The 27,734-nt window shown below is 44.8% G+C and overlaps 1 protein-coding gene across 2 annotated transcripts in view; it reads right to left on the reverse strand.

Annotated features, from left to right (window-relative positions):
* Window positions 1-27,734, reverse strand: part of LOC137433795 (protein MTSS 2) — a 65,573-nt gene continuing 37,839 nt past the window's right edge. For both annotated transcript variants that reach the window (XM_068126151.2, XM_068126150.2), the window contains exons 7-15: window positions 23,260-23,334; window positions 22,820-22,977; window positions 13,780-13,887; window positions 13,392-13,489; window positions 12,196-12,400; window positions 11,612-11,758; window positions 10,863-10,991; window positions 4,885-5,014; window positions 1-2,816 (exon numbers count right to left, since the gene is read on the reverse strand). In XM_068126151.2, coding sequence (XP_067982252.1) covers window positions 2,404-2,816; window positions 4,885-5,014; window positions 10,863-10,991; window positions 11,612-11,758; window positions 12,196-12,400; window positions 13,392-13,489; window positions 13,780-13,887; window positions 22,820-22,977; window positions 23,260-23,334 — 1,463 coding nt within the window. In that variant the 3' untranslated portion in view covers window positions 1-2,403. The remainder of the gene's footprint in view (window positions 2,817-4,884; window positions 5,015-10,862; window positions 10,992-11,611; window positions 11,759-12,195; window positions 12,401-13,391; window positions 13,490-13,779; window positions 13,888-22,819; window positions 22,978-23,259; window positions 23,335-27,734) is intronic.

Here is a 27,734-nt window from a genome sequence, read left to right on the forward strand (position 1 = left end):
TGATCGTGCAAAGTGACATCTTTATTAGATGAGGAGAAAGAACGGGACCGAGTTTGTACAACAGATGGAGGAAACTAGTGTCATAAACGTGGTCTTTAAACAGGTCCTCCAGGCCAGCCGGATTTCAAGAGCCAACCGTATGCGATACCAAACAGTTAGTGATCATCGGGTAGCACCGGGTTAAACATTATTGATGGGTATACAAACACCTTGCTGAACGGTATACCTACACGAAAAAAGAAGAAATTGATGATAAATTCACAATTTGAAATAAAACACTTTTAAAAACCAAACTGGTCCTTCAGGTGCATCTTCAGGTCTGACTAGTTATTGAAAAACATCAGCGACAAACTGCTTTACTTTCCACAAGATGTAGCGTCACAGAGCACATCGATCTCCATGTCAAATAAATCCATTCCAAAGTAGTTACGGTACTGTATGTATGTCAGTACCACGGAGCACGGTATCTTTAAAACCAGCACCAAACTAAAAAATTTTAAAAAAACATCGATCATTGCGGGAACTGGAGTGATTATTTGCAGGTGGATGTGACGTTTGCCGACAAAACACATGCATGTAGTCACAAATTGAAGAACCTCTTGAAGGGTGACAATTCTCCAGTGGAAGAAAAACAAATCAAAACGTACTTTTATTCTTTTACTGAAGTTTAAACACCGAAATGCCAACGCTTTTGAAATTCACCTGCCTGGGAATCGCACAGGTGTCATTAGTATCCTGATAGTAAGCTCCAGGAGATCCAAAACAAGAGGAGAGGGATACTTCCGCACCAATCTGTCTGCAGCAAAATGACTAAAAACGAAACATTGTGCTCCATTAACTGATGAGTCATACCCTATCCCTCCGTCACAAATACAGCACAAAAAAAAAAGTAAAAATTAAAACCCACTTGTTTTGCGGTTACCGCACCATGGAGAAGAAAGTTCCAGAAGGGGGAGATGCTCATGCTGTTAAACTCAATTGCTAAAAATAAAAAGAGGAAGCTGACACAAGCAACGTTAATGTACAATATCATACCTGGTGTCATTATCAAATGGCTAATAAGTGTGCTGCAGGGTAGGGGGGAGAGGGGTATCAACATTGACAGTAAATGAGGGGCTGCCATCTCCTTCAGGACAAAAACTCCGGAAGGAACACTCGTAAAGACTCGACCGCTTATCGTGACCGAATCGGATCATAGATGAAGAGGAGGAGGTCATTACAGGTTTTGTTAGTCAAACTTCGTTATTACTTTGTTAGTACGTCAGCACAATATCTTACCCAGGAAATAAACTATATACATCATAACCACAAAGAAATAAATAATCAAAACATATAAATTGTAGGCGGTGATTGCAAAGGTCCAACATGGTTAAAATGTTACCATATTCGTGAAATAGAACGATGACAAAAATATACCTGTCTACAAAGGTTGTTGCAGTACCTGTGCGTATAGCATGATGTATACAACACAATATATGGTGTTGTTGCCACGCAGTTGCGGAAGGCCAAATGACCCTATCGTTCATTCGACTTGTTTTGCCTCGCAGTCCTTGCGAGTTAAAAGTTGAACTACGAATCCATCTCTTCAGAAAGCACCGTCCATGTCATGCAGTCCAAAAGGAACACCTGCCCAAGGTAGCGTCTACCATTAAAAATCATCAAACAAGAAGGTAGGAGCAAAATAACGCGCTCCTTTAAAGCAGATCATCACAGCTCGATGAAAACCGACCATGCAATTACCGATAATCTGTCTGTCACATTGTCCGTCACAAACACCAAGATGCAACACACACTGAAAAAAGGATCACAACGAGAAGGAAAATGGGGCACGCACAGACACCGTCCATGCCGAGTACAAAACGAGCATCACGGGCGCAGGACCTTTACAAGGCCCCGATGCTCACGATGAGCTTCCAGAAAGCGATTCCCGAAAGTGGAGATAACATTTGTCTTCCTCGTGTATTGTTGGACACGGAGCAGAATGGTACATCCGTTGTCGAGGAGGATCCATCAGAAGCTTAGCGCTCTCAGCACCTCAGCTCGCTCCATCCAGATACCTTTCATTGCAAAATACACACATCATGGATTAGTCTTCTGGAAGCCAATTGTATTATCGGAGGTCGATTGTCTAATTGTATTCCAATTATTCCCTGGGCAGACACAATGCAAGCATCCGATCCTATGTTCACCATCAAAGGTGCGCACCAGTTCAACAGAAAATAACGACACATTGATCCGGAATATTGGGCTAGGTCAGTAGATTCCTGCAATACTGTACTTGAAAATCTTCATTCATGATCATGCTGTTTGCCATCATGGTGGAAAAGGAACAGAAACCAGGCAAGCACGGAAATCCCCGGACAAAGTACTTTAACATGGACAATGTGGGACAGGTAGTGAGTGCTATGACTGGGTTGGTGCTGAAGGTGTGACTATCGATTCGGGAATCTCAGCTGGTGGCAAATGGCGTGCAGTCTCCGAGCCTCCGGAAGCCGAAGTAGCCTGAACGTCTACCGCTGGTAGACGAGGAGGAGGGACAACAGGTGGACAGATAGGAATAGGTACTGTGGCCGATGCAGTACGGCGCAGCAGGGACGGCTTGCTAGATGGATGTCGCCGGATAGTCGCCACACGCAGCGAGGTGTTTTGTGGTCGACATGGGGCCATGGCAACGCGTTGCTGCCCAACGTCGGGAGGCGAGGCACCGGAATGCCGCACAGGACAGTATAGTTCGACCGGAGGTGGAGGACAAGACCAAGATCCATGGATGGATATGGGAACTTCCCCATCACCACTTAACGAACTGCAGTCGGAATCTGTCAAAAAACAAACAAACAAAAAAAATCAAAAAGGCACATGAACACTCAGATACATACAGTACATTCAGAAAGTATTCAGACCCCTTCACTTTTTTCACATTTTGTTATGTTGCAGCCTCATGCTGAAATCGTTTAAATTCATTTTTTCCCTCATCAATCGACACTCAATACCCCATAATGACAAAGAGAAAACAGGATTTTAGAAAGTTTTGCAAATTTATTAAAAAGAAAAAACTGAAATATCACATTTACATAAGTATTCAGACCCTTTGCTATGGCACTTGAAATTTATCTCAGGTGCCTCCCATTTCTCTTGATCATCTTTGAGATGTTTCTACACCTTGATTGGAGTCCACCTGTGGTAAATTCAATTGATTGGACATGATTTGGAAAGGCACACACCTGTCTATATAAGGTCTCACAGCTGACAATGCATATCAGAGCAAAAACCAAGCCATGAGGTCGAAGGAACTGCCTGCACAGCTCAGAGACAGGATTGTGTCGAGGCACAGATCTGGGGAAGCCTACAAAAAAAATTCTGCTGCATTGAAGGTTCCCAAGAGCACAGTGGCCTCCATAACTCTTAAATGGAAGAAGTTTGGAACAACCAGGACTCTTCCTAGAGCTGGCCGCCCGGCCAAACTGAGCAATCGGGGGAGAAGGGCCTTGGTAAGAGAGGTGACCAAGAACCCGATGGTCACTCTGGCTGAGCTCCAGAGATCCTGTGTGGAGATGGGAGAAACTTCCAGAAGGACAACCATCACTGCAACACTCCACCGATCTGGGCTTTATGGCAGAGTGGCCAGATGGAAGCCTCTCCTCAGTGAAAGACACATGAAAGCCCACTTGGAGTTTGCAAAAAAGCACCAAAAGGACTCTCAGACTGTGAGAAACAAGATTCTGTGGTCTGATGAAACCAAGATTTAACTGTTTGGCCTCAATTCTAAGAGTCATGTCAGGAGGAAACTAGGCACCGCTCATCACCTGCCCAATACCATCCGAAGGTGAAGCATGGTGGCGCCAGCATCATGCTGTGGGGGTGTTTTTCAGCAGCAGGGACTGGGGGACTGGTCAGGGTTGAGGGAACAATGAACGGAGCAAAGTACAAAGATATCCTTAATGAAAACCTGAAACAGAGCGCTCAGGACCTCAGACTGGGCCGAAGGTTGACATTCCAACAGGACAATGACCCTAAGCACACAGCCAAGACAACGCAGGAGTGGCTTAGGGACAACTCTGTGAAGGTCCTTGTGTAGCCCAGCCAGAGCCCTGACTTGAACCCAATCGAACATCTCTGGAGAGACCTGAAAATGGCTGTCCACCAACGATCCCCATCCAACCTGATAGAGCTTGAGAGGATCTGCAGAGAAGAATGGCAAAAAATCCCCAAATCCAGGTGTGGAAAGCTTGTCGCGTCATACCCAAGAAGACTTGAGGCTGTAATCGCTGCCAAAGGTGCTTCAACTAAGTACTGAGTTTAAGGGTCTGAATACTTGTCAATGTGATATTTCCGTTTTTTCTTTTTAATACATTTGCAAAACTTTCTAAAATCCTGTTTTCTCTTTGTCATTATGGGGTATTGAGTGTAGATTGATGATGGAAAAAATGAATTTAAACGATTTCAGCATAAGGCTGCAACATAACAAAATGTGAATAAAATGAAGGGGTCTGAATACTTTCTGAATGCACTGCATATAATACTCAAACAACTTCCATTTACAATGATGATTATTAAACATCTGTGCAAAAAAGCCAAATCAATGGAACAAAAAAAAATCCAAAATGGTTGTTGTAAAAGACTCGTCTTCAATAAGCAGCAACAATCGTGGCAACTCATGCCAACTAACATTTTCATTGGTCCTCAATATTCTCAAGCACCACAGATCGAGCAGGTACTTGGTCCAGACGCATTTTTGGTTTGGCTACATTGATCAACAGTACAAGCGCACCTGAAGGCAGGTCCGAATTCAGGTCTATAGCATCAAGGTACATTTCATGGTGCTGAGGAGGCTAAATGGTTGAGGCCGATGGCACGGAGAGGTTAGGATGGGAGAACGGGTCTCACCATGGGTGGAGACCGTGTCATCCGTGCACACAGGAGTACTGCCAGGAGTGCTGTGTTCGCTCGTCCCAATGTTTGCATCAACATCTTGCGTCAATGCCAGCATCAGCTCTCGACTATCTTCAGTCGCATCCTGCACAGTATACAATTGCAAACAGCGGATCAAATTTTTTTTAAACCAGATAAGCCGGGATTGCTAACAAAATCTTAAACAGAATTGCAAACCAAAGCTAGAATCGCACTCGGTGGAGCGCATACCTCTGCCAGGCTGAGCAGTTTATGGTTTCTATCCCACTGATAGACCAAACTTGATTTTGGTTAAGGATTCGGACCTGAACCAAAATCGAATCAGCTTATTCTTGTCACATAACCAACTCATCCCCCAATTTTAGTCGTAACTCGTACACAACTTTTTGAGATATCCTGCTATATATCCGTTTTCGCCCTATCTCTCAATGGTGAAGAATCACTTAAAAGTTAAATAATTATCGTATCCAAATCCATATTCAGATCTTCATCAAAATCAAATCGTTTAGTCCTTATCACACACCCAACCTGTCCACCAAGTTTCGTCCAAATCCATCCATAACCTTTTGAGATATCCTGCTATGTATCGGTTTAGCCCCATCTCTCAATGGTGAAGAATCACTTTAAAAAATTATACTAGCCGGATCCGGATCTTCACCAAAATCTACTCATTTCGTCCTCGTCACATACACTACCTGTCTGAAAAAATTTGTCCGAATCCGTCCACAACCTTTTGAGATATCTTGTTCACAGACAGACAGACAAACACACAGACAGGGGGTGAAAACATAACCTGCATCCACCTTTGGTGGCAGAGGTAATAAATCAGGGAACCAGATTATTTCCTTAAATTAAAAACATAATATTGCACAAACCTGGTGAGAAGCTCCAGAAAGACTTCATGTGTATGACTACCCAAATACTGGGCTGGATTTATGGGTGATGTATATGGGGTAGATGGCATAAGCAATCGAGAACAACCAAGCTGACTGATATAACAAAGCACACGTCCAAAATGTCAAGCAAGCGCTACAACTACAACTGCTCGCAAAGTGGAAATACAATAACAAAAACTGTTTTGATCAGGTGCACGAGGTGCATCATAAATGTGGAATGAATAAAGGAAACATACAATTAGATCGATTAACACATTTCAAAGCCATATCAAGAAATATCTTGGTGTTTAGACCTTGCTACATGGCTAAATGCGTTACAAGCCTAGATCCTTTCGAATCACTTTTCAGAAGGCGTGGTCATTTAAAACGACGTCCACCTTCCAAAATGCAGCATTACCTTAAAGTTTACCTGCTATAGCAGTATAAACTAGAATGGCATTTGGTAGAGTGCATACCTCCACCAGGCTGAACAGTTTACATCCGGATCTTCACCAAAAATCAAAGCGATTTGGTCTTGTAAAACACCCAACCTGTCCACCAGGTTTCGTCCAAATCCGTCCACAACTTTTTGAGATATTGTTCTATATATCGTATTTTACCTTATTTCTTAATAGTGAAGAATCACTTAAATTCACGGATCCAAATGTGGATGCAGACCTTCACCAAAACCTAATAATTTCATCCTTGTCACATTCCCAACCTCTCCACCAAATTTCGTTCGAATCCGTCCACAACTTTTTGATATATCCTGTTCAAAAACAGAGACAAACAGACAGTCAGACAGAAGTGAAAACATAACCTCCATCCACCTTCGGAGGAGGAGGTATTTAGAATATGCAGGTAATTTTACTTTGAGATGACTATACACGTGGCCTACCAATGATCGCGTGGAATTGCACCACCTTGCTGGCCACTCCATTGGAGAGACGTCTTCTGTCCTCACTACTCGCCACAAACATCCTTCGTTTCACACAATTTAAAATAATTGTGGATGAGGCTCTGGTCTTGTGTTTAACCCCAAATCAGAAGGTCCTTCAGAAGGAATATTCAAAATCCGATTCAAAAATTAAAATCTCCAATGTGGGCATTTGCAGACAAATTCCATCATCGGCCTAAAGGGATGAGAGAGGTTATTGTAATAGGTGTGTGCATGCATGCAGATCTGCTTTAAATATTACACCCCCAAGTGACCGTAAGCAGCATTTGAACTACAACAGCACTTGGAAGAGTGCATACCTCTGCCACACAGAAGAGTTTACATTTTGTATCCCACTTATGGACTGGATCTGCATTCGGACATGAACCAAAATCAAATCCGCTCGTTGTGGTCATGAAACCAACTCATCCACCAAGTTTCATCCAAATCTGTCTACTACTTCTTGTTTGAGAGACCAAACTATGCAGTCGGACCCCACTATTCACGGTTCCGCTATTCGCGGGTTCCACGTATTCGGGGTTGATAAATTGCGACCTGCTTCTCCATTCGTGGCCTCATGTTCTGTGTATTCACGGTTTTTCGCATGGGAAAAAAAAATTCACAAACCACGAGCATGACAGGTATAAAACCGATCTTTCACCAGCCACGCACAAAGCAACTGGAGATACACAAAAAAAACACCGACAAGCCACGATTATGACCTGATTCTACATTTGGGTGCTGTGCTTCGCGTATTCACGGCTTAGCGAGCTTCACGTGATATCCCACCATTCACATGGTAAACATTGCTTCACGTGATATCCCACCATTCACATGGTAAACATTGCTTCACGTGATATCCCGCCATTCACACGGTAAACATTGCTTTTTTTTTCTTTTTTTTTTGTATAGTGAATCGAGGCTCGTGAAAGAGCTAACATTTATTTCACAAACAAATCAACCAGACAAACAAAATATATCAAAAGAGGGAGCGGAAGACAAGATGGGGAGAGAAGGGGAAGCACACAAACACAACATTTGAGAGCAGGGAGAAGTCTGGGAGGGAGAGGGCTTGGGGGGAGGAGGCGTAGGAAGGGGGGGGGGGGGAGGGGAAGAGGTATAAAACACAAGGGGACCAAGGACTTCCAGGACAGAAGTTGGTATTTAAAAAAAAAAGAAAAAAAGTGTAGGAGTTTGGGTGAAATTAGCGGGGGTAGAAAAGATCAAGGTTTTGGATGGGGGAAGATAAGAGATGGTGGTGAACAGCTATTTTAAAGACCTGGAGGTTGGAGTGGGATTGAAGAGAGTGAGGGAGTTTGTTCCAGAGGCGGGAGAAAAGAGGAATGAAGGAGTGAAGGTGAGCAGAAAGTCTTGATTTTGGCAGTTTAACCATAAGAGGGTTGCAGGCAGATCTTGTGTGACCTGTAGGAATATTTGGGAGACAGAGCCCAGAGAGAGCTGGTGGGGGCAAGGCCAGAGAGGAGTCGGTAGAAGATGGAAAGACCACCAACCTGCCTGCGGTGAGTGAGTGAAAGGCCCTTGGAGTTAGCTTCATCGTGGGAGATTCCAATGATTCTGAACGCTTTGGTTTCAACAGCGTGAAGACGAGCTAGGTGTGAGGCAGGAGCACCAGACCAGAGGGGAGAGCAGTATTCCATAGAGCTGCGGATGAAAGCCTTGTAAGTGGTGAGGAGCTCAGGTGTACCAAGGAAGGACTTCGCACGACGGAGGATGCCCAGTCGGCGACTGGCTTTGGAGGCCAGATTTGAAATGTGGTTTTCCCAGGAAAGATCATGGCAGATAGTGAGACCCAAAAGCTTGAGTGACAGAACTTCTTGGAGAGGATTATTCAGAAAGTGGATGGGAGGGTTGTCCAGTCGGTCTTTTCGGAGAGACATCGTAAGGGTGTGAGATTTGTCAGGATTGAAAGACATGTTCCACTTGTTTGCCCAGTCTGATTTTGTGCAGGTCTGCAGAGAGTGAGGAGGCTGCAGACTGCCGATCTGAGGGACGAGGAATGGAGCGACAGAGAGTAGAGTCGTCAGCAAAGAGATAGAGAGGATTTTCAAGAGAGTCAGATAGATCATTGATGAAGACCAGAAAAAGCACAGGGCCCAGAACACTGCCTTGGGGAACTCCAGCCTGAACAGGAAGAGGAGATGAGAGAAACCCATTCAGGGCCACACGTTGACTACGACTAGAGAGGAAGTCATCTGAAAGGGTGGAAGCAAAGGGAGGAAGAGATCTGAAAAGAAGGGTGGAAGCAAAGCAACCTACAAGTGCAACACATTTGTGGGAACATTGCAACAGTGTTGTGAAGAACTTCCCGAACAACATTTGATTTCCATTGTCGAAAGAATGCCACGAGTGTGTTTGGCGGTTATATCTGCAAAAGGTGGCTACTTTGCTGAGTCAAAAATTTAAAGTAAATTTTGATATCCCACCGTTCACATGGTAAACATTGCTTTGCGGGATATCCCACCGTTCACACGGTAAACATTGCTTCGCGGGATATCCCGCCGTTCACATGGTAAACATTGCTTCGCGGGATATCCCAACAGAGGGTAAACATAGCTTCACGTGATATCCCGCCGTTCACATGGTAAACATTGCTTCGCAGGATGCTTCGCATGATATCCCACCATTCACTCTGTGAACAGCTTTGTGGGATATTCCACCAGCTGCATAACATGTCATCTCTGCGAGTTACTGTACAGAATGAAAACACTCCACAGTATCTATTAGTGCAATTGAACATCTCCCTTTTCCCCATTGAAACAATGGCACAGCATGCATTCGTGGATTATCATCGACATTCACGGGATTTGCCTCGACATTCGCGGATTTTCACAATTCAGGAAGTACTCCCCACTTTTTCCATTGAAACATTGCCCTGCCATTCGCGGTTTCGCAATTCGCGGCACTTTCCAGGAACATATCCCCCACGAATAGCGGGGTCCAACGGTATATTGTTTTTGGTCCTATTTATCACTGGTGAAGAATCACTTTGAAAATTCTAGTATCTGGATCCAGATCCTCACCAAAATCCAATCGATTCGTCCTCGTCACACACCCAACCTGTCCACAAAGTTTAGTTCAAATCAATCCATAACATTTTGAGCCATTCTGGTCACAGATGGACAAACAGGTGAAAACATAACATCAAGGTACATCTTCGGTGGAGGAAGTAAAAAGTATCACCTAAACCCTTAACATGATTTCATCCAATCTGACCAGAAGTTGATTTTGTACTCCGAATGTGTATTTACGGCAAAGTAATCCGCACCCGCCTGGGTGCATTTGCTCAACACCGAACCACGTGGTTTGAGGTATGCTGCAAGGTTTGTGGCTTCTACTGGCGCACCCAACTGGCTAATTTAACAACAACATTTTAAAGTAAAATTTAACTACAATTTGATTTTGTACCTACAATGTTAATCATGTCCAAGTTAGAGACAATTAATCCTATGTTTAATCATTCATGTAGTCTCTTGACCCTGTCTGTGTCTGCACATATTTGTGTTGTCATCCAGGGCCGATCTTGCCTGTATCTTTATAAATCCCAACATTGCCACAACAGCAGGTAGTGCTAATTAGAAATTGGGCATGGACAATAATAATAAAAATAGGGACTGCACACTGGAAGGGACAGCTTTAAAGCATGTCATGCAGCAGAATAATCTGGGGCTGGATGAGAGTTACGGTTCCAGGGTCTGATATGTTTAACTATAAAGAGTGGCCGAAAGAGACCGGGTTATCAGCTACCTGACCTGGAAGGGTGATTGGGAGTGGGGGTGGAGGGAGGAGTGGGCATAGATAGCTTCCTAGTGGAAGAGAAAGTTAGGGAAAAGTGAGATTGGGGTATTTATATGGAATGACCGATGGTATAAACAGAACGTTGATTGAGGTATGCTAACTGCCATGGGAAGATGGTATGCTAACTGCCATGGAAAGATGGTATGCTAATTGAGAACTGCCAAGGTATGCTAACTGAGAAGCTGATGTTTTAGGCATTAACCCTTCGTCGGAACGACCAAAAGCAATAGGGCATTTTGCTCTGATAAAGGGTTAATTGATATTATATACCAGGACATTTCTCATGTTGGGCCCTGGAGGTTCAGGATAAGGGGTTGCGTACACACCTTGGTATGTACATCATCGATGCAGGAGCTAAGATTCTGGCCAGAGTCGATTCCCACCAAGGCTTTGGTCTCACGCCGTCGCAGTGTGTTCACCATGGGTTGATCGTAAGGACCGGGTCGGCTCCAGTCCTGTCCCAGACACACCACAAATAGGCATCGATGCTTTGTTCAACACACCCACAAGGTATTCAGTTTCCCATTTCCCTAATGAGCTTGGTAGCAGAAATAGAATCCCAAGATGAGGTATTGGAACATAAAATATTTGAACACATCCCATAAACACCCTCGTACTTCCAGTTCAAAGATCAGTAATATATCCCACATTCTCGATATAAACATTTACAAAATGTCAAACAGATTTTCTTTTGCCTTTTTTTCTTTCAACTCTTGCGGAATTTTATTTCCAAGATTTTTTTAACAAGAATTATTGACCCATACAGAAAGAGCACCTCCTTTTCACCTCCAACAAAGAAGAAGAACGAATGTACCCTCCCTCAGATTGATGGTAAACTGGGGACCAGCCTGCTGGCATTTGTTGGTGGACAATAGAGATCTCTCGGTGCCATTTCACCAAGAGTCCGCGAGTTATCGCCAGCATCCTGGCCAAATTTATGCCATAACCTGGCCCGGAGAGATGGGTCAATTTGCCTACTGAAGCCCCAGCGTAGCACCCCAATGATCCTTGAGGTCATGGGAGAGATGATGATGATCGTAGAGAATGGCAATTCAAAAAATAAAACAGAACCAACCTTCCAGGTAGGAATGGAGGCTGAGGGGAGGAACCCAGTGACCACAGATGGACAGAAGGAGCGCAATTCCCGTGGAAGGGAGAGGCTAGAAGTCCGGCTTGGAAAATGAGCCTTTGGTGGAATGCAGCCCTCACAGCACACCCAAGGCTATGTCACAGCACAGGGATGATGGCACACATGCCATGGGGAAGCCAAGCCACGTATAGGGGAAGGAGTAGATGCGTGAAATAGGGCAGACACGTGGGACAGAAGATCGATGGTCAGGTAGGGAGAGGATGAAGTGGAGTGTGTTGGGATGGAAAGCATGGATTGGGATGGGGAGAAATGAAATGAAAAATAAATTAAAATACAAATGGTAAACAAAAGCTCAAAAGATGAAAAAAAAAAAAAAAAAAAAATCAGTAAGATGAAAGTGCAAATTAAATAAGACAATGGCAGGAGGAGACCAGAGGCCCTGGAACCAACCCTAAGCACAACCACTTCTTCTTCGATTCCCTTTATCCATCTAATAATCCTATGGTATGCGATAAATTCCCAAGTTTGTTGTGTACAGGGCTATCAAGAGGTTCACAGACAAAACGTACGGCAATTGAACTATCACAAGGCAGAGGTGACGGCGGCTTTGAGCAAGCGACATCCTGCGACAGAAAGCCAGAATCATGCGAGGAGACCGAGGAGAGCCGGGTGTGCGGTGGTGGTGGTGGACACGGAAAGCCACGTGGACGCAAATGGCAACCCTGCACTGCAGAACCACTTGATTGTGAATCGCTGCTTTGGAAACTCGCCGAGCTGGGGTGGCAAGGCAATATTAAATAAATATATTAATTTTTATAAACAAAAATATACAAAAAAAATGTATAAAGAGGCGGTCATGCACACATTTCTCTCATGCCATTTCCAACAACAACAACAACAACAACAACAACAACAACAACAACAACTAGAATGGCACTCGGTAGAGCGCACCCCACGAGACTGAACAGTTTACCTTTTGTATCCCACTGATAGACCAGCACCAGAAGTGTTGTTGCAATCCGCAATTGTTGCGGATTCGGGGGTCGGCTCTCCCCTCATCAAGGGGGGGTGGGGGGGCGGGGGGGTTAATCCCCTTGTCTTTTAAGCTGGCCGTCCCCCAATCCTGGAAATTATGACGCTCCTCCCGGTCGGTCTTGGGTAGGGTGATTGGTCAATTTGGCGTCCCAAATACCTAATTACCAACCCCGACCGCGAGCAGGGAAATAACTCCCGCTCAAACCACGGATAAGATGGAATATTGCCGAGCGGTTAGCAATCCGCGATCCGAGCCGTTAACAAAGGACTAAACCCGATCCTGAGCGGTTTCCAAATCGTGCCACAGGTACTCAATATGAATATTCATTCATATATTATCCCACTGATAGGCCAGATCTGCATCCGGACCTTAACCAAAATCGATTAGGCTTGTTCTCATCACTTAACCAACTCATTCACCTAGATGTATCATAATCCATCCACAACTTTTTGAAATATCATGCTAAATATCGTTTTTGGGCTGCATCACTCAATGGTGAAGAATCGCTTAAGAATATTTTAAAAAATAATAATAATAAAACTGATCTGGATCCGGATCTTCAGCAAAATCAAATCGATTCATCCTTCACACACACCCAACCTGGCCACCACGTTTTGTCTAAATCTGTCCAAATTTTTTTGAGACATCCTGTTCACAGACAAACAGACATGGGTGAAAATCTTCAGGGGCAGAGATAACAATAACACCTGCCCACCCAAACAGACTCACCTGCACATGCTCGACTTGCGAGAGCTGTTGCTGCTTGGAGATGAAGGTGGTGTTTGGTAAGTCCAGCTGAAGTCGGACCCTTTCATGTCGGCTAATACCTGCATAGAATGGGCATATCGAGTCCAGTTCACATATGGCATGCTTAAAACACAGCGATGTAGAGTTATTGTGGAAATGTTGGAGAATTTGACAAAAACAGCAGTTAAGAGCAAAACGTTTTGGTTGATCTTGACGAAGAATCCCCAAGCTAATTACTCCCTATATATATTCAATGGATGTCTAGCCAGAAAACATCTACAGAAGATCTGAGTTACACATTTGGGAAAAAAATCGGAATACCAGAAATGGAGTCTCGTTACCAAAGTATAATGAGTGGTGATAGCGGTACCTGCTCGCTGGAAGCTGGCAGGCAATGAGGGTCCATGGTCAACTTTCTCAAATCCTCTAAAAGAATCTGCAGATGCGTGACCTCTTCAAGCATGGCGACTTCCTCCTTCTGCCGGTACATTGACTTAGTGTGCACATGACAAAACACAAACTACAGTATTAGCAAATGACATAGAATGTGTGTATATGTATGTGTGTGATTATATATATATATATATATATATATATATATATATATATATATATATATATATATACATACACATATACACACCACACGGCCAAAAATATTGGTACCCTTGCACTTTTTTCAAATAACTCACAATTTTCTCAAAAAACAAGTTGAAATTAACAAAAGTATTTGGTCTCCACAATTCTTTATTCCACTGTTAATATTACAGAACCTTTGTTTTTGATTCAGAACTTAATATATCCTTTTAAATCAGAAAAGAAAAAGAAATGGCATTGACAAAATTATTGACACCAGAGACTTAATATTTGGTAGCACAACCTTTGGACAAAATAACTGCAGTCAAGCGCTTCCTCTAACCATGAATGAGCTACCTACACCTCTCTACTGACAGTTTGGCCCACTCTTCTTGTGCAAACTGCTCCAGTTCTCCCAGATTTGAAGGGTACCTTCTCCCAACTGCTGTTTTCAGATCTCCCCACAGATGTTCAATGGGATTTAGATCTGGACTCATTTCTGGCCACTTCAGAACAGCATTTTGTCTTGAACCATTCCTGGGTGCTTTTTGAAGTGTGTTTGGGGTCATTCCTGTTGCAAGACCCATGACCTTCGACAGACACCCAGCTTTCTGACACTGGGTTCAACATTGCGCTTCAAAATGCCTTTGTAATCTCCTGATTTCATGATGCCATGCACACATTCAAGGCACCCAGTGCCAGAGGCATCACAGCAACTCCAAAACGTCACGGAACCTCCTCCATGTTTGACTGTAGGGAAGGTGTTCTTTTCTTTGAAGGCTTCATTTTGTTTTCTGTAAACATAGAGATGATGTGCTTTACCAGAAAAGCTCTAATTTGGTCTCATATGTCCACAGGACATTCTCCCAGAAGGAGCTTGGCTTGTTCAGGTATGTTTAGGAAAACTGCAGTCTGGCTTCCTTATGTCTCTCTCTCAGCAGTGGAGTCCTCCTGAGTCTGCTACGATAGAACTCAGCTTCATTGAGTTGGCGACGGATGGTGCGAGTTGAAACTGTCGTACCTTGTGTCTGAAGGGCAGCTTGAATCTGTTTAGCAGTTGATCGAGGTGATTTCTCCACCATTCAAACAATCCTTAACTTGATCAAAGATTGTAGCGTTCTCTTGTGGCCACGTCCAGGGAGGCTGCTAGTGTCATGGGCCTTAAACCTCCTGATAAAATTGCGTACGGTGAACACAGGAACATCAAGGTCTCTGGAGATGGACTTGTAGCCTTGAGATTGTCCATGTCCATGTGTTAATTATTTATCTACAATCTTATGTCTGACCTTCTCAGACAATTCTTTGGTTTTCTTTCTTTTCTCCATGCTCATTGTGGTACACACAGTGACACAAACCAGCAGAATGACTCCTTTTCTCCATTCAAACTGGTTGAACGAGTGATTTTTATATTGCAGGCACCTGCAACTCACCACAGGTGAGTTCACTTCCAAAGTAAAGGAGAATCACCTGAACTGAACCACCTTTAGAGGCCATTTTTCCCCGCAGAGCAGGGGTTGGCCTTTTTCGGGCACCGTGGTCCACTTTTTGAAGCAATGTTTTATGGCCGGATGCCCTTCCTGCCGCCAACCCTGTTAGTCGCCTCTCACGACACACAGCAATCACCAGCAGAGAATCACCAGCAGCAAAATACACAGCAGAGAATCACCTGTTTGAAATCTAATTATTTCTTACAACTTCTAAAAGGTGCCAATAATATTGTCCAGGCAATTTTTGTGGTCCAAGACTATATATATATATATATATATATATATATATATATATATATATATATATATATATATATATATATATATATATATATATATATATATATATCCAAAGTGGCACACTGACATCATGTGCAATTTGTGCATAACATAATCGCATCCAAAATAGGAGGCATCTGTATTCTTTGGTTAAATTTAATATTCCTGACTGCAAACCTCCTGACTGGTGACCAGCAGGGCAGAGACAATGTGTTTGCGTGGCAGGCACACTTGTTGCTGACAGGCCGTGCAGCAAGCATTGTGGTGGGACCCGATCTGTGCCCTGCTACCTCAAAGCTTTGGGGTTCAATCTGTATACTATACAAATAACATACATAATTGCCTGGTATGGCAGAGTACTAGGTTTATCATCTGACCTTATGCTATTTATGGCTCCTTATGCCAGGCTCCTCCCCCACCCCAACCATCCCCCTCCATTCCTCCCCTTCCCCCTGGCCCTTCCCACCCTCCCCCTCATGACAACGTGGCAGGAGAGCACAAAGTGCTAAGCTTTGATCCACGTGACAAAAAAAATCGTGATTTGCATGAAATGAATTGGGTAAAAGTTGGACAGCAGATGCCCCGATTCAATGTGCGCCCAGGTCCATCAGATGGACATGACAGTGAGCGTGCCGTGTGCTGCCGACAGTTGGTGGACGGTAACGATCCCACGGAGTATTTTGCGTAGAGTATGAGTTATTGCCGGCACCTGAACAAATTACAAATTCCTGCTCCAACGTATAGGGGAGGGGGCACTGCAACAGCGCAGCCAGTGAAGCTACCCACAGCAGTGTGCTGCATAAGAAAGAAGAAGAAGAAGAGGCAGTGTACGCTCAAGCAATTCCGCAACTTTTTCGGTGAAGAAACCTCATGAGGAATATAAAGTCGAGCGGTTTGCGTTCGACGTTTTGCTTACAAATGTCACACATGCCTCGAAACGTGCACACGTGCATATTATGTGAGTGTGTGTCAAGGCGACCATCAGCGATGAGCACACTCCCATGGTATGTGGAATTTGTTCACGTTATCAAAGTTTGTACTTTGTCCCCACGTGAACACTAGTGGACGATTTGTTGGTTCAATATGCATTTGAACAAACACAAGAAAGAGTGGAAACACTGAAGGGTTGTGAAAGTTTAGCAAAGGAGCCACAAACCTGGAAACAAAGACCGAAGAAGGGTCATACAGAGTCCAAACCAAAGCAAAAAGACGTGAGATTCGATAATGTGCGGTTTGAAAGCTGAAGAATGAGGGGCAGGTACGTAGGTCGGTTGGTTGGTTCAGAGGTGGAGAGCCAAGTGAAAACAGAGGAATGGAATTGAGCAGACATACCAGACAACGGGAGAGAAATCCATTCAAGGCGATGAGCCACTACCCACGGAATGGAGGTCGACCGTCACACTATTTCTGATTGGTGGAGCCATAACAGCTTCGTCCCTTGAATATTACGCAAAAAGAGAGGCTGCAGCCTAAGGATCTTAGAATGCTGTGTTGTCATACTCCAACACTTCCTGTACTTTTCATTCCACAGTCACTTATCCTGTTGGAAGCTCCTTATGAACTCCTACAATCTCTACACAAAATTTGATCTTCAAAAGTTCACTTTCCATTCATTTAACCACATATAAAAATAAAGAAGAAGCACCCACACTTCTTGTACTAGTTTGTATTTTCAAAGCAATATACTACTAGAATTTGCTTAGCGGTTAGGGTGCGGCCTTGGGATCCTAGGATCCTGGGATCCTGGGTTCGAATCCCGGTCGATCGCTGAATTAACACCAGGGAGGTTGACTCAACCCGTCATCCTTCCGAGGTCGGCAAATCGAGTACCAGTTCACTGGTAATTCCCTGTGTGTCGCAAGAGGCGACTAACAGGGATGGCGGCAGGAAGGGCATCCGGCCATAAAACATCGCTTCAAAAAGGGGACCACGGTGCCCCAAAAAAAAGTCAAAAAGGGGACCATGGTGCCCAAAAAAAAGGCAAACACCCACTCTGTGGGGAAAAATGGCCTCTAAAGGTGGTTCTTCTTGTATACTACTATAATTTGCTTCTAAAAATAGTTGTGCGAGTGTGTGTGTAGAATGGGCAATGATCTAGTAAACAAGGAAATGAATCACAGTGGTAAAATAATTAAATCCTGAGACAGATAGGATACTACGAATGGAAAGTCGTCGGAAAGGTGAGATATTTACCACGCTGGCCACGAGACCGCCGAGAATTTCGAACCTGGCTGAAACAAGTGGTCGACTGGAGATGGAATGACGACGACAATATGGTGGCCGAAAACGAGCGAAACGGGCTTCGTGGCACGAGAAACCAGTGCTGCTTAAAGTATTGGACAGTTGCGAGTGCCTCGTGGAATCGGGTTAAAATCGTCAAGACAATGTCGTTAGAACTTGTAATGGTCAAATGGTTGAGGCCTAGTATTAAGGAGGATAAAGTGTCGAATCGGAGCTTTACTGTAACCCTAAAAAACTGAAATCCGGCAAATAAATCAGTTGGAATCTCAAAACGCTGCCGAAATGACAAGACTCGGTGACATTGTAGTTAGAGCCTCCACTTGGAGTCTGGTAGGTCGGTGATTCGATTCCGACCCTGTCCAAGTGATGCCAAAGACTAAAAATTCTACGTGCTGCTTCCTTGCTTGACGCTCCACATTTGGAGGATAGAGCATTGGTAAATCCTGTTGGGTGACATGGTATGGCTGTGGGAGGTGGGTTGGGGAGGAGTGCAGGAAATTGCTGCTTCATTGCCCTGCTGACTGCAGAGAGGAGAAGACGTCACAAAATGGTGTCGCCAGCACTCTTAGTGCTCTGGGATGTTACGTTACTTTTACTTCCCTCAAGGCCACCAGCTGTGTTTGCCTGAAGTCAAGACGGGTTTTTTTTTTTTGTTTGTTTTTGTTTTTTTGTATACTGAATCGAGGCTCGTGAAAGAGCTAACATTTATTTCACAAACAAATCAACCAGACAAACAAAACACACAAAAAGAGGGAGCGGAAGACAAGATGGGGAGAGAAGGGGAAGCACACAACCACAACATTTGAGAGCAGGGAGAAGTGTGGGAGGGAGAGGGCTTGGGGGCAGGAGGCGTGGGAGGGGAAGGGCGGGGGGGAGAGGTATAAAACACAAGGGGACCGAAATTAGCGGGGGTAGAAAAGATCAAGGTTTTGGATGGGGGAGGAAAAGAGATGGTGGTGAACAGCTGTTTTAAAGACCTGGAGGGTGCAGTGGGATTGAAGAGAGTGAGGAAGTTTGTTCCAGAGGCGGGAGAAAAGAGGAATCAAGGAGTGAAGGTGAGCAGAAAGTCTTGATTTTGGCAGTTTAACCATAAGAGGGTTGCAGGCAGATCTTGTGCGACCTGTAGGAATATTTGGGGGACAGAGCCCAGAGAGGGCTGGGGGGGCAAGGCCAGAGAGGAGTCGGTAGAAGACGGAAAGACCACCAACCTGCCTGTGGTGAGTGAGTGAAAGGCCCGTGGAGTTAGCTTCATCGCGGGAGATTCCAATGATTCTGAATGTGGTGTGGTCCAATGTCCAGATGTTTGTGCATTTAACAACTTCTCCACGAGCCGGAGACCTTACTTAAATGTTTTTCAATATTTTTGCAATAAACGCTGCAAACTCAGCGTGCATGCAAAAAAAAGTTAACGAGAAAACAAAACTCAAACTGTGGATGGGTGAGTGTTATGTTTGTGGGGGGTAAACGATGAAATCCCTTGGCCGAGATAGAATAGTATAAATTAGCATGCTCCAAGAGTCGCGAAGAAGAAGAACCCACCTCAATGTATCGAAGTCGGGACTCTGTATATAATAAGATCGTATATGTGTCTCCATACAGGATGGGAACAGTGGTGAGTTTGAGGTGAAGGTGGGAGTGCATCAGGGGTCGGCACCAAGTCCACTACTATTTGTAGCTGTGATGGAGGTGCTGGCTCAGAACGTAAAGGAGGGTTTACCATGGGAGTTGTTGTATGCAAATGATCTGGTGTCGATTGCGGAAAGTATGGATGGGCTGAAGGAAAAGATGAACAAGTGGAAGGAATGTATGGAGACAAAAGGTCTGAAGGTGAATATAGGAAAGACAAAGGTGATGGCAAGTGGTAAAGCATGTGGTGAGGTGGAAAGAACTGGGAAGTGGCCATGCGCTGTGTGCAGGAAGGGTGTCGGAATGAACTCCATTCAATGTACAATGTGCGCTGAGTGGGTTCATCAAAAATGTAGAGGTCTGAGAGGGTCATTAACCAGTGTGGCAGCTACATTCAAATGTAAGGTGTGCACAGAGGGAGCTGCAGATGGAGGAAATGTTGAGTTGGATCTTGGAGACGGCGTAAAGCTGGAAGGTGTGAAAACATTTTGCTACCTCGGAGACATGCTGAATGGAAAAGATGGATCAGACTCAGCAACAGTTGCTCGAGTGAGATGTGCATGGAAGAAGTTTCGGGAACTGAGTGGTGTGCTGATGAGGAGGGGAGTGTCGTTGAAGCTGAAGGGAAAGGTGTATGCTGCATGTGTGAGAAGTGTTATGATTTATGGGAGCGAGACATGGGTCATGAATGTAGAGCAGCAACGAAGGCTGGAAAGGGTGGAAATGCGAATGGTTCGGTGGATGTGCAGAGTATCGTTGAGAGAGAGAGAGAGAGAGAGAGAGAGAGAGAGGAAGACAAATGATGAATTGTGACAGATGATGGGAATAGAGCCTGTGATTGATGCTGTGAAGAGGAACAGGTTGAGATGCTTTGGTGATGTGTTGAGGAAGGATGAAAGTGACTGGTTGAGAAGAGTGATGGAAATGAATGTAGAAGGAAGTAGAGAATGGGGAAGACCGAGAAAGACTTGGCTAAAGATGGTGGAAGAAGAAATGCGGGCAAGGGGGTTAACAAGGAGAGATGCAGAAAATAGGGCAAAATGGAGAAGATTGTCATGTCAAAATTGTCTGTCATTGTCAAACCCCCACTCGAGTAGGGAAAATGGCCTTAAAATGCATGTTGTTGTTGTTGTTGTTGTGTGTGTCTCCATACGAGGGGTGGAGCTATGCTAATTAGGTAGGGCTTCAGGATAACCCCCAGTGTGTAATTGCCTCTGTGATCTTCCCTCTGTCTTTAAAAACCACCTTTAGAGGCCATTTTTCCCCGCAAGCGGGGGTTGGCCTTTTTCGGGAACCGTGGTTGTTGTTGTTTTTCGGTCCCCTTTTTGAAGCAATGTTTTACGGCCGGATGCCCTTCCTGATGCCAACCCTTTTTGCCGCCTTTAACGACAAGCAGGGAATTACCAGTGAACTGGTACTCAATTAGCCGACCTCGGAAGGATGACAGGCTGAGTCAACCCCCCTGGCGTTAATTCAGCGATTGACCGGGATTCGAACCCAGGATCCTAGGATCCTAAGCCGGCACCCTAGCCGCTAGCCCAACACCAGGGATAAGATAATTTCAATCTGTCTTTATTACAATTAAAAAGCCTGCCAAACAACAACTATAACAAATGGACTCAGTCGCTCAGCACGCCACCAGGTCTGACAAACCCGGCACATTTGCCTGTCGGCACATAAATCCCACCTCACGGCCGCCGATGTCATCCGAACATTCCCAAGCAGAGATTGGACTCTGCCCCCAACGACTCGTAACGAGGTCAAGCTGGCCTTCATGATTGGTGGAGGCGCGGTGGGATGATTGAGTGGAGCTCGGTGATTGGACAAAGTGTTACGTCATCTTGGAACATTAGAGAGCTGAGGGAAGAGAACACGGTCTCGCCATTTTGACTCTCGCAGTCCTGACATATGGTGAAAACCGTCACATTTATGTGTCTGTCTCTGTCTGTCTCTGTCTCTGTCTCTGTCTCTCTGTCTCTGTCTCTCTCTCTCTCTCTCTCTCTCTCTCTCTCTCTCTCTCTCTCTCTCTCTCTCTCTCTCTCTCTCTCTCTCTCTCTCTCTCTCTCTCTCTCTCTCTCTCTCTCTCTCTCTCTCTCTCTCTCTCTCTCTCTCGTGCGCTCTTGAGAAAGGGCTGGTGAGAAACAGCGGTTCGGGACAGTCGTAACGACAAGGCACAGGATCGACATCGGCGGTGGACTGGGTCCGCATCATGTTTCCTCTGGACGACGAGGAGCGTGAGTCCGCGCCATTTGTGCGTTGCTCATGCGGTGGTTCGAGGTGACGACCAGCAAGCCTTACCAGCCATTTGGGGACGCAAAGGTGAGTGCCAGTCGATTACCAAAACATTATTTATTTTCTTTCATTATATTTTCACCTTGTTTGTATACGAGTCAAAGTGGAGACGTCTCAATTAGGAATTTTAGTTTTTACCTCACCTTTCATTGTTATTTGCATTTATTTTCATTAAAATCATTATTTGTCGAATCTTACTTTTCTTGTATTGTGGAGTTTGCTGTCCCGTCTTTGTGTTTGTGGGTTCGGATAAACCCTGCCTGTGTTCCCGATCAGATAAGACTTCAAACATTCCTGCGCATGTCACTACCGCCAAGTTGGGTATATACCTCGGAGTTAAAGCTGGTTTCGGTCATTCGTCCTGTTGGGTTCTTAACCCCGGGGACACGACAGTATACAAACCACACAGACAATGCAGAACGAATACAAAACAAAGTCCCACGTGACTGAGAATTCTGGCCTTCAAGACCCCATCGAGCTCAAAGTTTCCCACTGCCTGTGTGTGAACTCCGAGTACAGTTTGACATTACAGGAGTTTGATTATCCACGAGGTTTGGGACAGTGTGTGACAAATGTCATGCTCAATTAATCAAGATGAAGGTCACGTATTCTCACACCAAGATTTATATGTGTGCGCATTTCTCATTCGCTCCAATCACGTACAGCCGGATCACAGCGAGCACACGACGCATCACGGGGTGCGCATAAGCATGCGATTAGCACGACGCATGTCACGCGGAACGTTTTAAACACAGATATAGTACTAGAGCTGTCCTGTGCCAACCTACGTCATTCACTATCCTTGCAACCATTCATGTGGAATAAATAAGTGAGTTGATAATTTCTTAGAATCAGGGTGATAAACAAACGCAGAAAGGTGATGTAATGGTGCGCGGGTGCGGCACAAACCACGACAGGTTGTAACATGCAGACAAAGGAGCAGAAACGACCACGTTCCTCAATGAGAGCACGGCGTGCCGCCTGCTTCTCCGTGTCCAACAGCACGGCACACAACTCACCCACCTCAGCCAGGGCAGAGTCCAGCTGGGGTTGTGCCTCCCCCTTGCCTGTTACAAACAAACATCTGTATAACATAAATGTACAAGATACCTGGTACGTCCTTAAAACCGTGAGCAATGATACTGCAAACTGTGACAGCGTGAAGTGCAGCCATCGACCTCGTCACCTTCTCTCAGCAGCCAGCAGGTACAAATTTTTAGCGTTCCCAAATCAAAATCAAATTTCACGTCAAATTATCAACTTTTCAAAAACAAATCTCACTCTGGAACGTGACCACTGGGAAGATGGGGTTTAAACAAATTCGAAGTGACCCAGTCCGAGTGGCCTACCTTTCCTGACTTTCTTTTGCAGTTTGTGGCTTTCCAAGGATCTCCTCTTTATCTCATGCCGGGCTCGTTTGTATTCTGCGACAACACAAGTCATCATCAGAGCATGGTATGTTCCTGTTTGGAATGATGCCAACGTCAGCATCAATACATGGAGTTCCACTTAGGTAAAGGGTTACACAAGGTTAAACATATGCAAAAAACCTGCCCAAGTCAACGTTAGGGCTTTAGGGAGTGTGCAGAGAATAAGGACAGGATGAGTGGGGGAATGGGAGAAGGGAAGGGGGAGGAAGCTATTTCCAACAAAGCGCTGTCCTACAGGCTGGCAAGACAGGTGAGAGGTATACGTACTGGCTTTTTAGAGTCCATCCAGGATTTGAATCTCGATCCAGATATAAAAGAACACTTGTGTTTCGCACGCACGGCAAGACCTCGATGGTCCATCAGAGGAACGTTAAGCCGGTTGCCCCGTGTGATAGCATTACTTGGTGCATGTTAAAAAAATCTAAGTGTTCTTCACAAAGCGTTAGCGAGGTCTCGCCTGGACCCTGAACAAATTCCTCCCATCTGCAGTGGAATGTCAGGCCTGACCAGTCGGTCTGTGAATGACTTGGACCATAAACGTCCACCAGGATCCTCCCTTAAAAAGGGGCGGAATAATTGGGGCCATTAAAGTAGTAGTACTAGTAGTAGATCCAAAGCACTGTCCTGGCAGTTCTCAATCCATCAAAATAGTAGTAGACCACCAGTTCTCAATCCGGTCTTTCCTTCCCTTGTGCTTCCTCATGCTACAAACGAAGAATATCATCTAGAAGGGTTGTTTATAAGGGATAGTCGTGCTATTCCTGAACAGAATGAAGAGCATTAGGAACGAAAATAAAAACTGCACCACTTGCAGCACAATGTTGAGTCAACCTTTCGCCAAAGTTCAATGGAGATTTACCCAAAGGCTCACAGAGGTCCTGGGTCGGTGGAGATATTGCCTTCAAGACAAGCGACTTCGGAGACTAAAAACAAATCAACGTGGTATCAAATATGGGATTTTAGCCTGGGATGACAGCATCATCAGCCATGTGCTCAGATGGAAGCACACAATACGAGCTACCGGACTCGGCTTAATGGTCGCAGTGTGCGCAGCGAGTCCGAGAGCTCAGTAGTTTGAACCCGACCCCAAGTGAACCAGGCCGATAAAGGAAAATGGTACACGCTGCTTCCTTGATCGACACTCGGCATTTAAGGATAAAGCTTGGACAAACAACCATAGGTTGAGAAACATTGCACAGGAATGTTGGTTGGCAACGGTAGCAACCAGCATGGCTCCCAAAATGGCCTCCTCTTGTGTTGAAGTTCCTATAAAGGGAAGTCACGTTATCTAGTGGAATATACAGCAATGCCCTGAGCAAAGCTTTAGCCATTAGTCTTTGTTTTGTACAAAAATTCGGATTTGCGGCATCTGCATTCATTTGTGCAATTTCCTTTTCTGCATTTGATTAATATGTTTAACAGACAAGAACCAGGAAGGCTTGGCCAATCAAGGACATGAGTGCTGTCAATTATCCAAGAAAATTGGTCACTGTGAAATGCAGATTAAAACGCAATTAATAGCACTCTTAGGTTCTTCCTCTGGCCTAGAGAAACGTGTTTTATAATGAGAAGAAGCTCAAGATTAGTCACGGCCTTCATTTTGCTTCACTGCAGGGGAGGTGGGGTGGGTTAAGAAGGGGGCAGGGGAGTCTCTGAGCAAATATTTACACCGAAGCCTTTTCAGGAAGAGTTTATCAAGCTAGTATCCAAGTAGTTAGATCGGTTTTACAATGCCAATGAGAATGGGCCGTTTTGAAGTATGCAAAACGACAAGTTCCGAGCACAAGAGAGACACGTACACCTGGATTCAAGGCATCGAAAGAGCATCCATCACTGCCCCCCTTTGGAAGAATGCTGTGGGGGACAGGAAGCCAAGACTGTCAAGAAAATGGCGAAATGGATCCAGCTCAATCCCCTTAATTCTTGTAAATTTTGTTGGATTACAAGGGGCCGGCCATATATTTATTATTACACACGAGATCCTTTCTCGTGATTCACACACGACACACGAGACACACGTGACACACGTGACACACACACGTGACACACGAGATTCACACGATTTCCGACGAGAAACACGAGATATTATTACACACGACATTAGGATCCTAGGATCCTGGGTTCGAATCCCGGTCGATCGCTGAACGAACGCCAGGGGGGTTGACTCAGCCTGTACATTCCTTCCGAGGTCGGCTAATTGAGTACCAGTTCACTGGTAATTCCCTGCTTGTCGTAAAAGGCGACAAAAAGGGTTGGCGGCAGGAAGGGCATCCGGCCGTAAAACATTGCTTCAAAAAGGGGACCAAAAAACAACAACAACCACGGTCCCCGAAAAAGGCCAACCCCCGCTTGCGGGGAAAAATGGCCTCTAAAGGTGGTTTTTACACACGAGAGTGGGATGAGCTTGGATCTGTGTTGACGTGATGTGGACTGGTCAGTTGTGGGCGACGTACTTTGATATTTAACAATCACAAAAATGATAACTTCACATTTTATTTGTGACATTACCCCTCATTTTTAGAGGGAGGATGGTATTTTCGGTTTCAAATGTCGATTCTGATATTTGGAAAGTTTTTTTTTGTTTGTTTTAAAGCTCTCACATTATGTTACCTTTTACCATTTTAAATTGACATCCCTTCTCCAGGGGTGTTGAGGGTACCGAGGCACAAAGCAATTGTCCACCAATCATTGCGAGATTCATTTCCTTAGTTAAGCTGCGTATAGACTAATAATTAATAGGAGCAGGATGGTTAACCAGATGTCGATGTTGTACATCTTGAAGCATACAAACAAAAGCCTCATCAATGTGACAATGGAAGGTCAATGCCACAGGCCTGGGAAGGCAGGATGGCCTTGAGGTACGCACACTCTCCTCCGAGCTGTCTTGCCTGGGTTCAAATCTTGACCAAGCTATAAGCTGCCATCCAGGTGTTTCGCAAGCGAGGCATCATTGTGTGTGTCGCCCATCAGATGAATGTGAAACTGAATGTCCCGTCTACCGGCATTAGTTGGTGGACGTTAAAAAAATCCCAAAATCCTGTTAAAAAATCCCATGGTGTCCTTCACGAAGAGTAGACGTCATCTCCGGCACCCTGAAAAAAATGAAAAATTCCTGCTCCAACCAAGGGTCACTTACGTTGACCTACATTAGCAGCACACTTACGCCCCCAGCAAACGATGCTATCCTTTACTGCATACGGCAGAAGCCGCTGCAGGCCTTTCTTGGTGGCAGTACCCCCAAATAAATCCCTAAATGAAAAAGGTTTGGGTTTGCAGAAGGGTAAGGTTATATGTTATATCTGTATAACAGATAGATATAACCATCTCCGGTTATATCCGTAAAATTTTCCATATCGCAAAAACCGGTTTACCAAAAAAAAAAGGCAAAAAAAAAAGCTGTATTAAAATAAATAAATAAGTAATAAATAATAATAATAAAATTTTAAAATCGCCATTATTCACAAATATTTTTTTTTTTTTTTTTTTTTTTTTTCACACACACACACACACACACACACACACACACACACACACACACACACACACACACACACACACACACACACACACACACACACAGTCAATCAATCAATGTCAATAAGGCCAGTCAATAAGTAACCTTAAAATGGTGATATAAATTCGAGAATGTAATGTGTGTAGTTGGAGACGACATATCTTATATCTATGGGTAAGAGTCATGTTTTGCCTGTTTAAGATCTGGCAACATTGAGCGTATGACGTCAGTAGAGCAGTTCCAAGATGGCAGCTCCCCTAGAAGCATGCAACAGGGAGGAGCAACGTTTTGTCATCCGTTTCTTGGGAAGTGAGGGTGTGAATACCAGCGAAATCCATTGCAGAATGAAGATGCAATATGGTGACGCATGTTTATCGCTGCAGCAGGTGTACGACTGGGACAGGAAGTTTAAAAGTGGGGTGTCCAGTGTGGCAGATGCTGCTCGCTCGGCCGGCTTCACACAGCCGACACACCAGAAATGGTTGCAGGAGTTTTGCGCGTGCTAAGGGAAAACCGTCACATTACGCTGGATGAAGTGGTCCCCGAATTGAACATTAGCCATGGTTCAGCACACCATATCATTCACAAGGTGCTGGGGTTCCGCAAAGTGTCTGCAAGGTGGGTGCCTACACAACTCACACTCAAACTGAGAGAACGGTGAGTAGACGCATGTGAAGAACTTCTGTGACGTTACGAAACAGAAGGCGACGCTTTCTTACAGCGCCTAGTGACTTGGGATGAAATCTGGGTCCACTACTTTCAGCCAGAAACGAAGAGGGCAAGCAAAGAGTGGCGCCATTCAACTTCACCAAAACCCAAAATATTCCGCACATAGCATCCGCTGGAAATGTGATGCCGACGCTCTTCTGGGATAGCAGAG

Source organism: Myxine glutinosa, chromosome 10 (genome assembly GCF_964187855.1).
Source record: "Myxine glutinosa chromosome 10, kmMyxGlut1.1, whole genome shotgun sequence".
NCBI lineage: Eukaryota > Metazoa > Chordata > Myxini > Myxiniformes > Myxinidae > Myxine > Myxine glutinosa.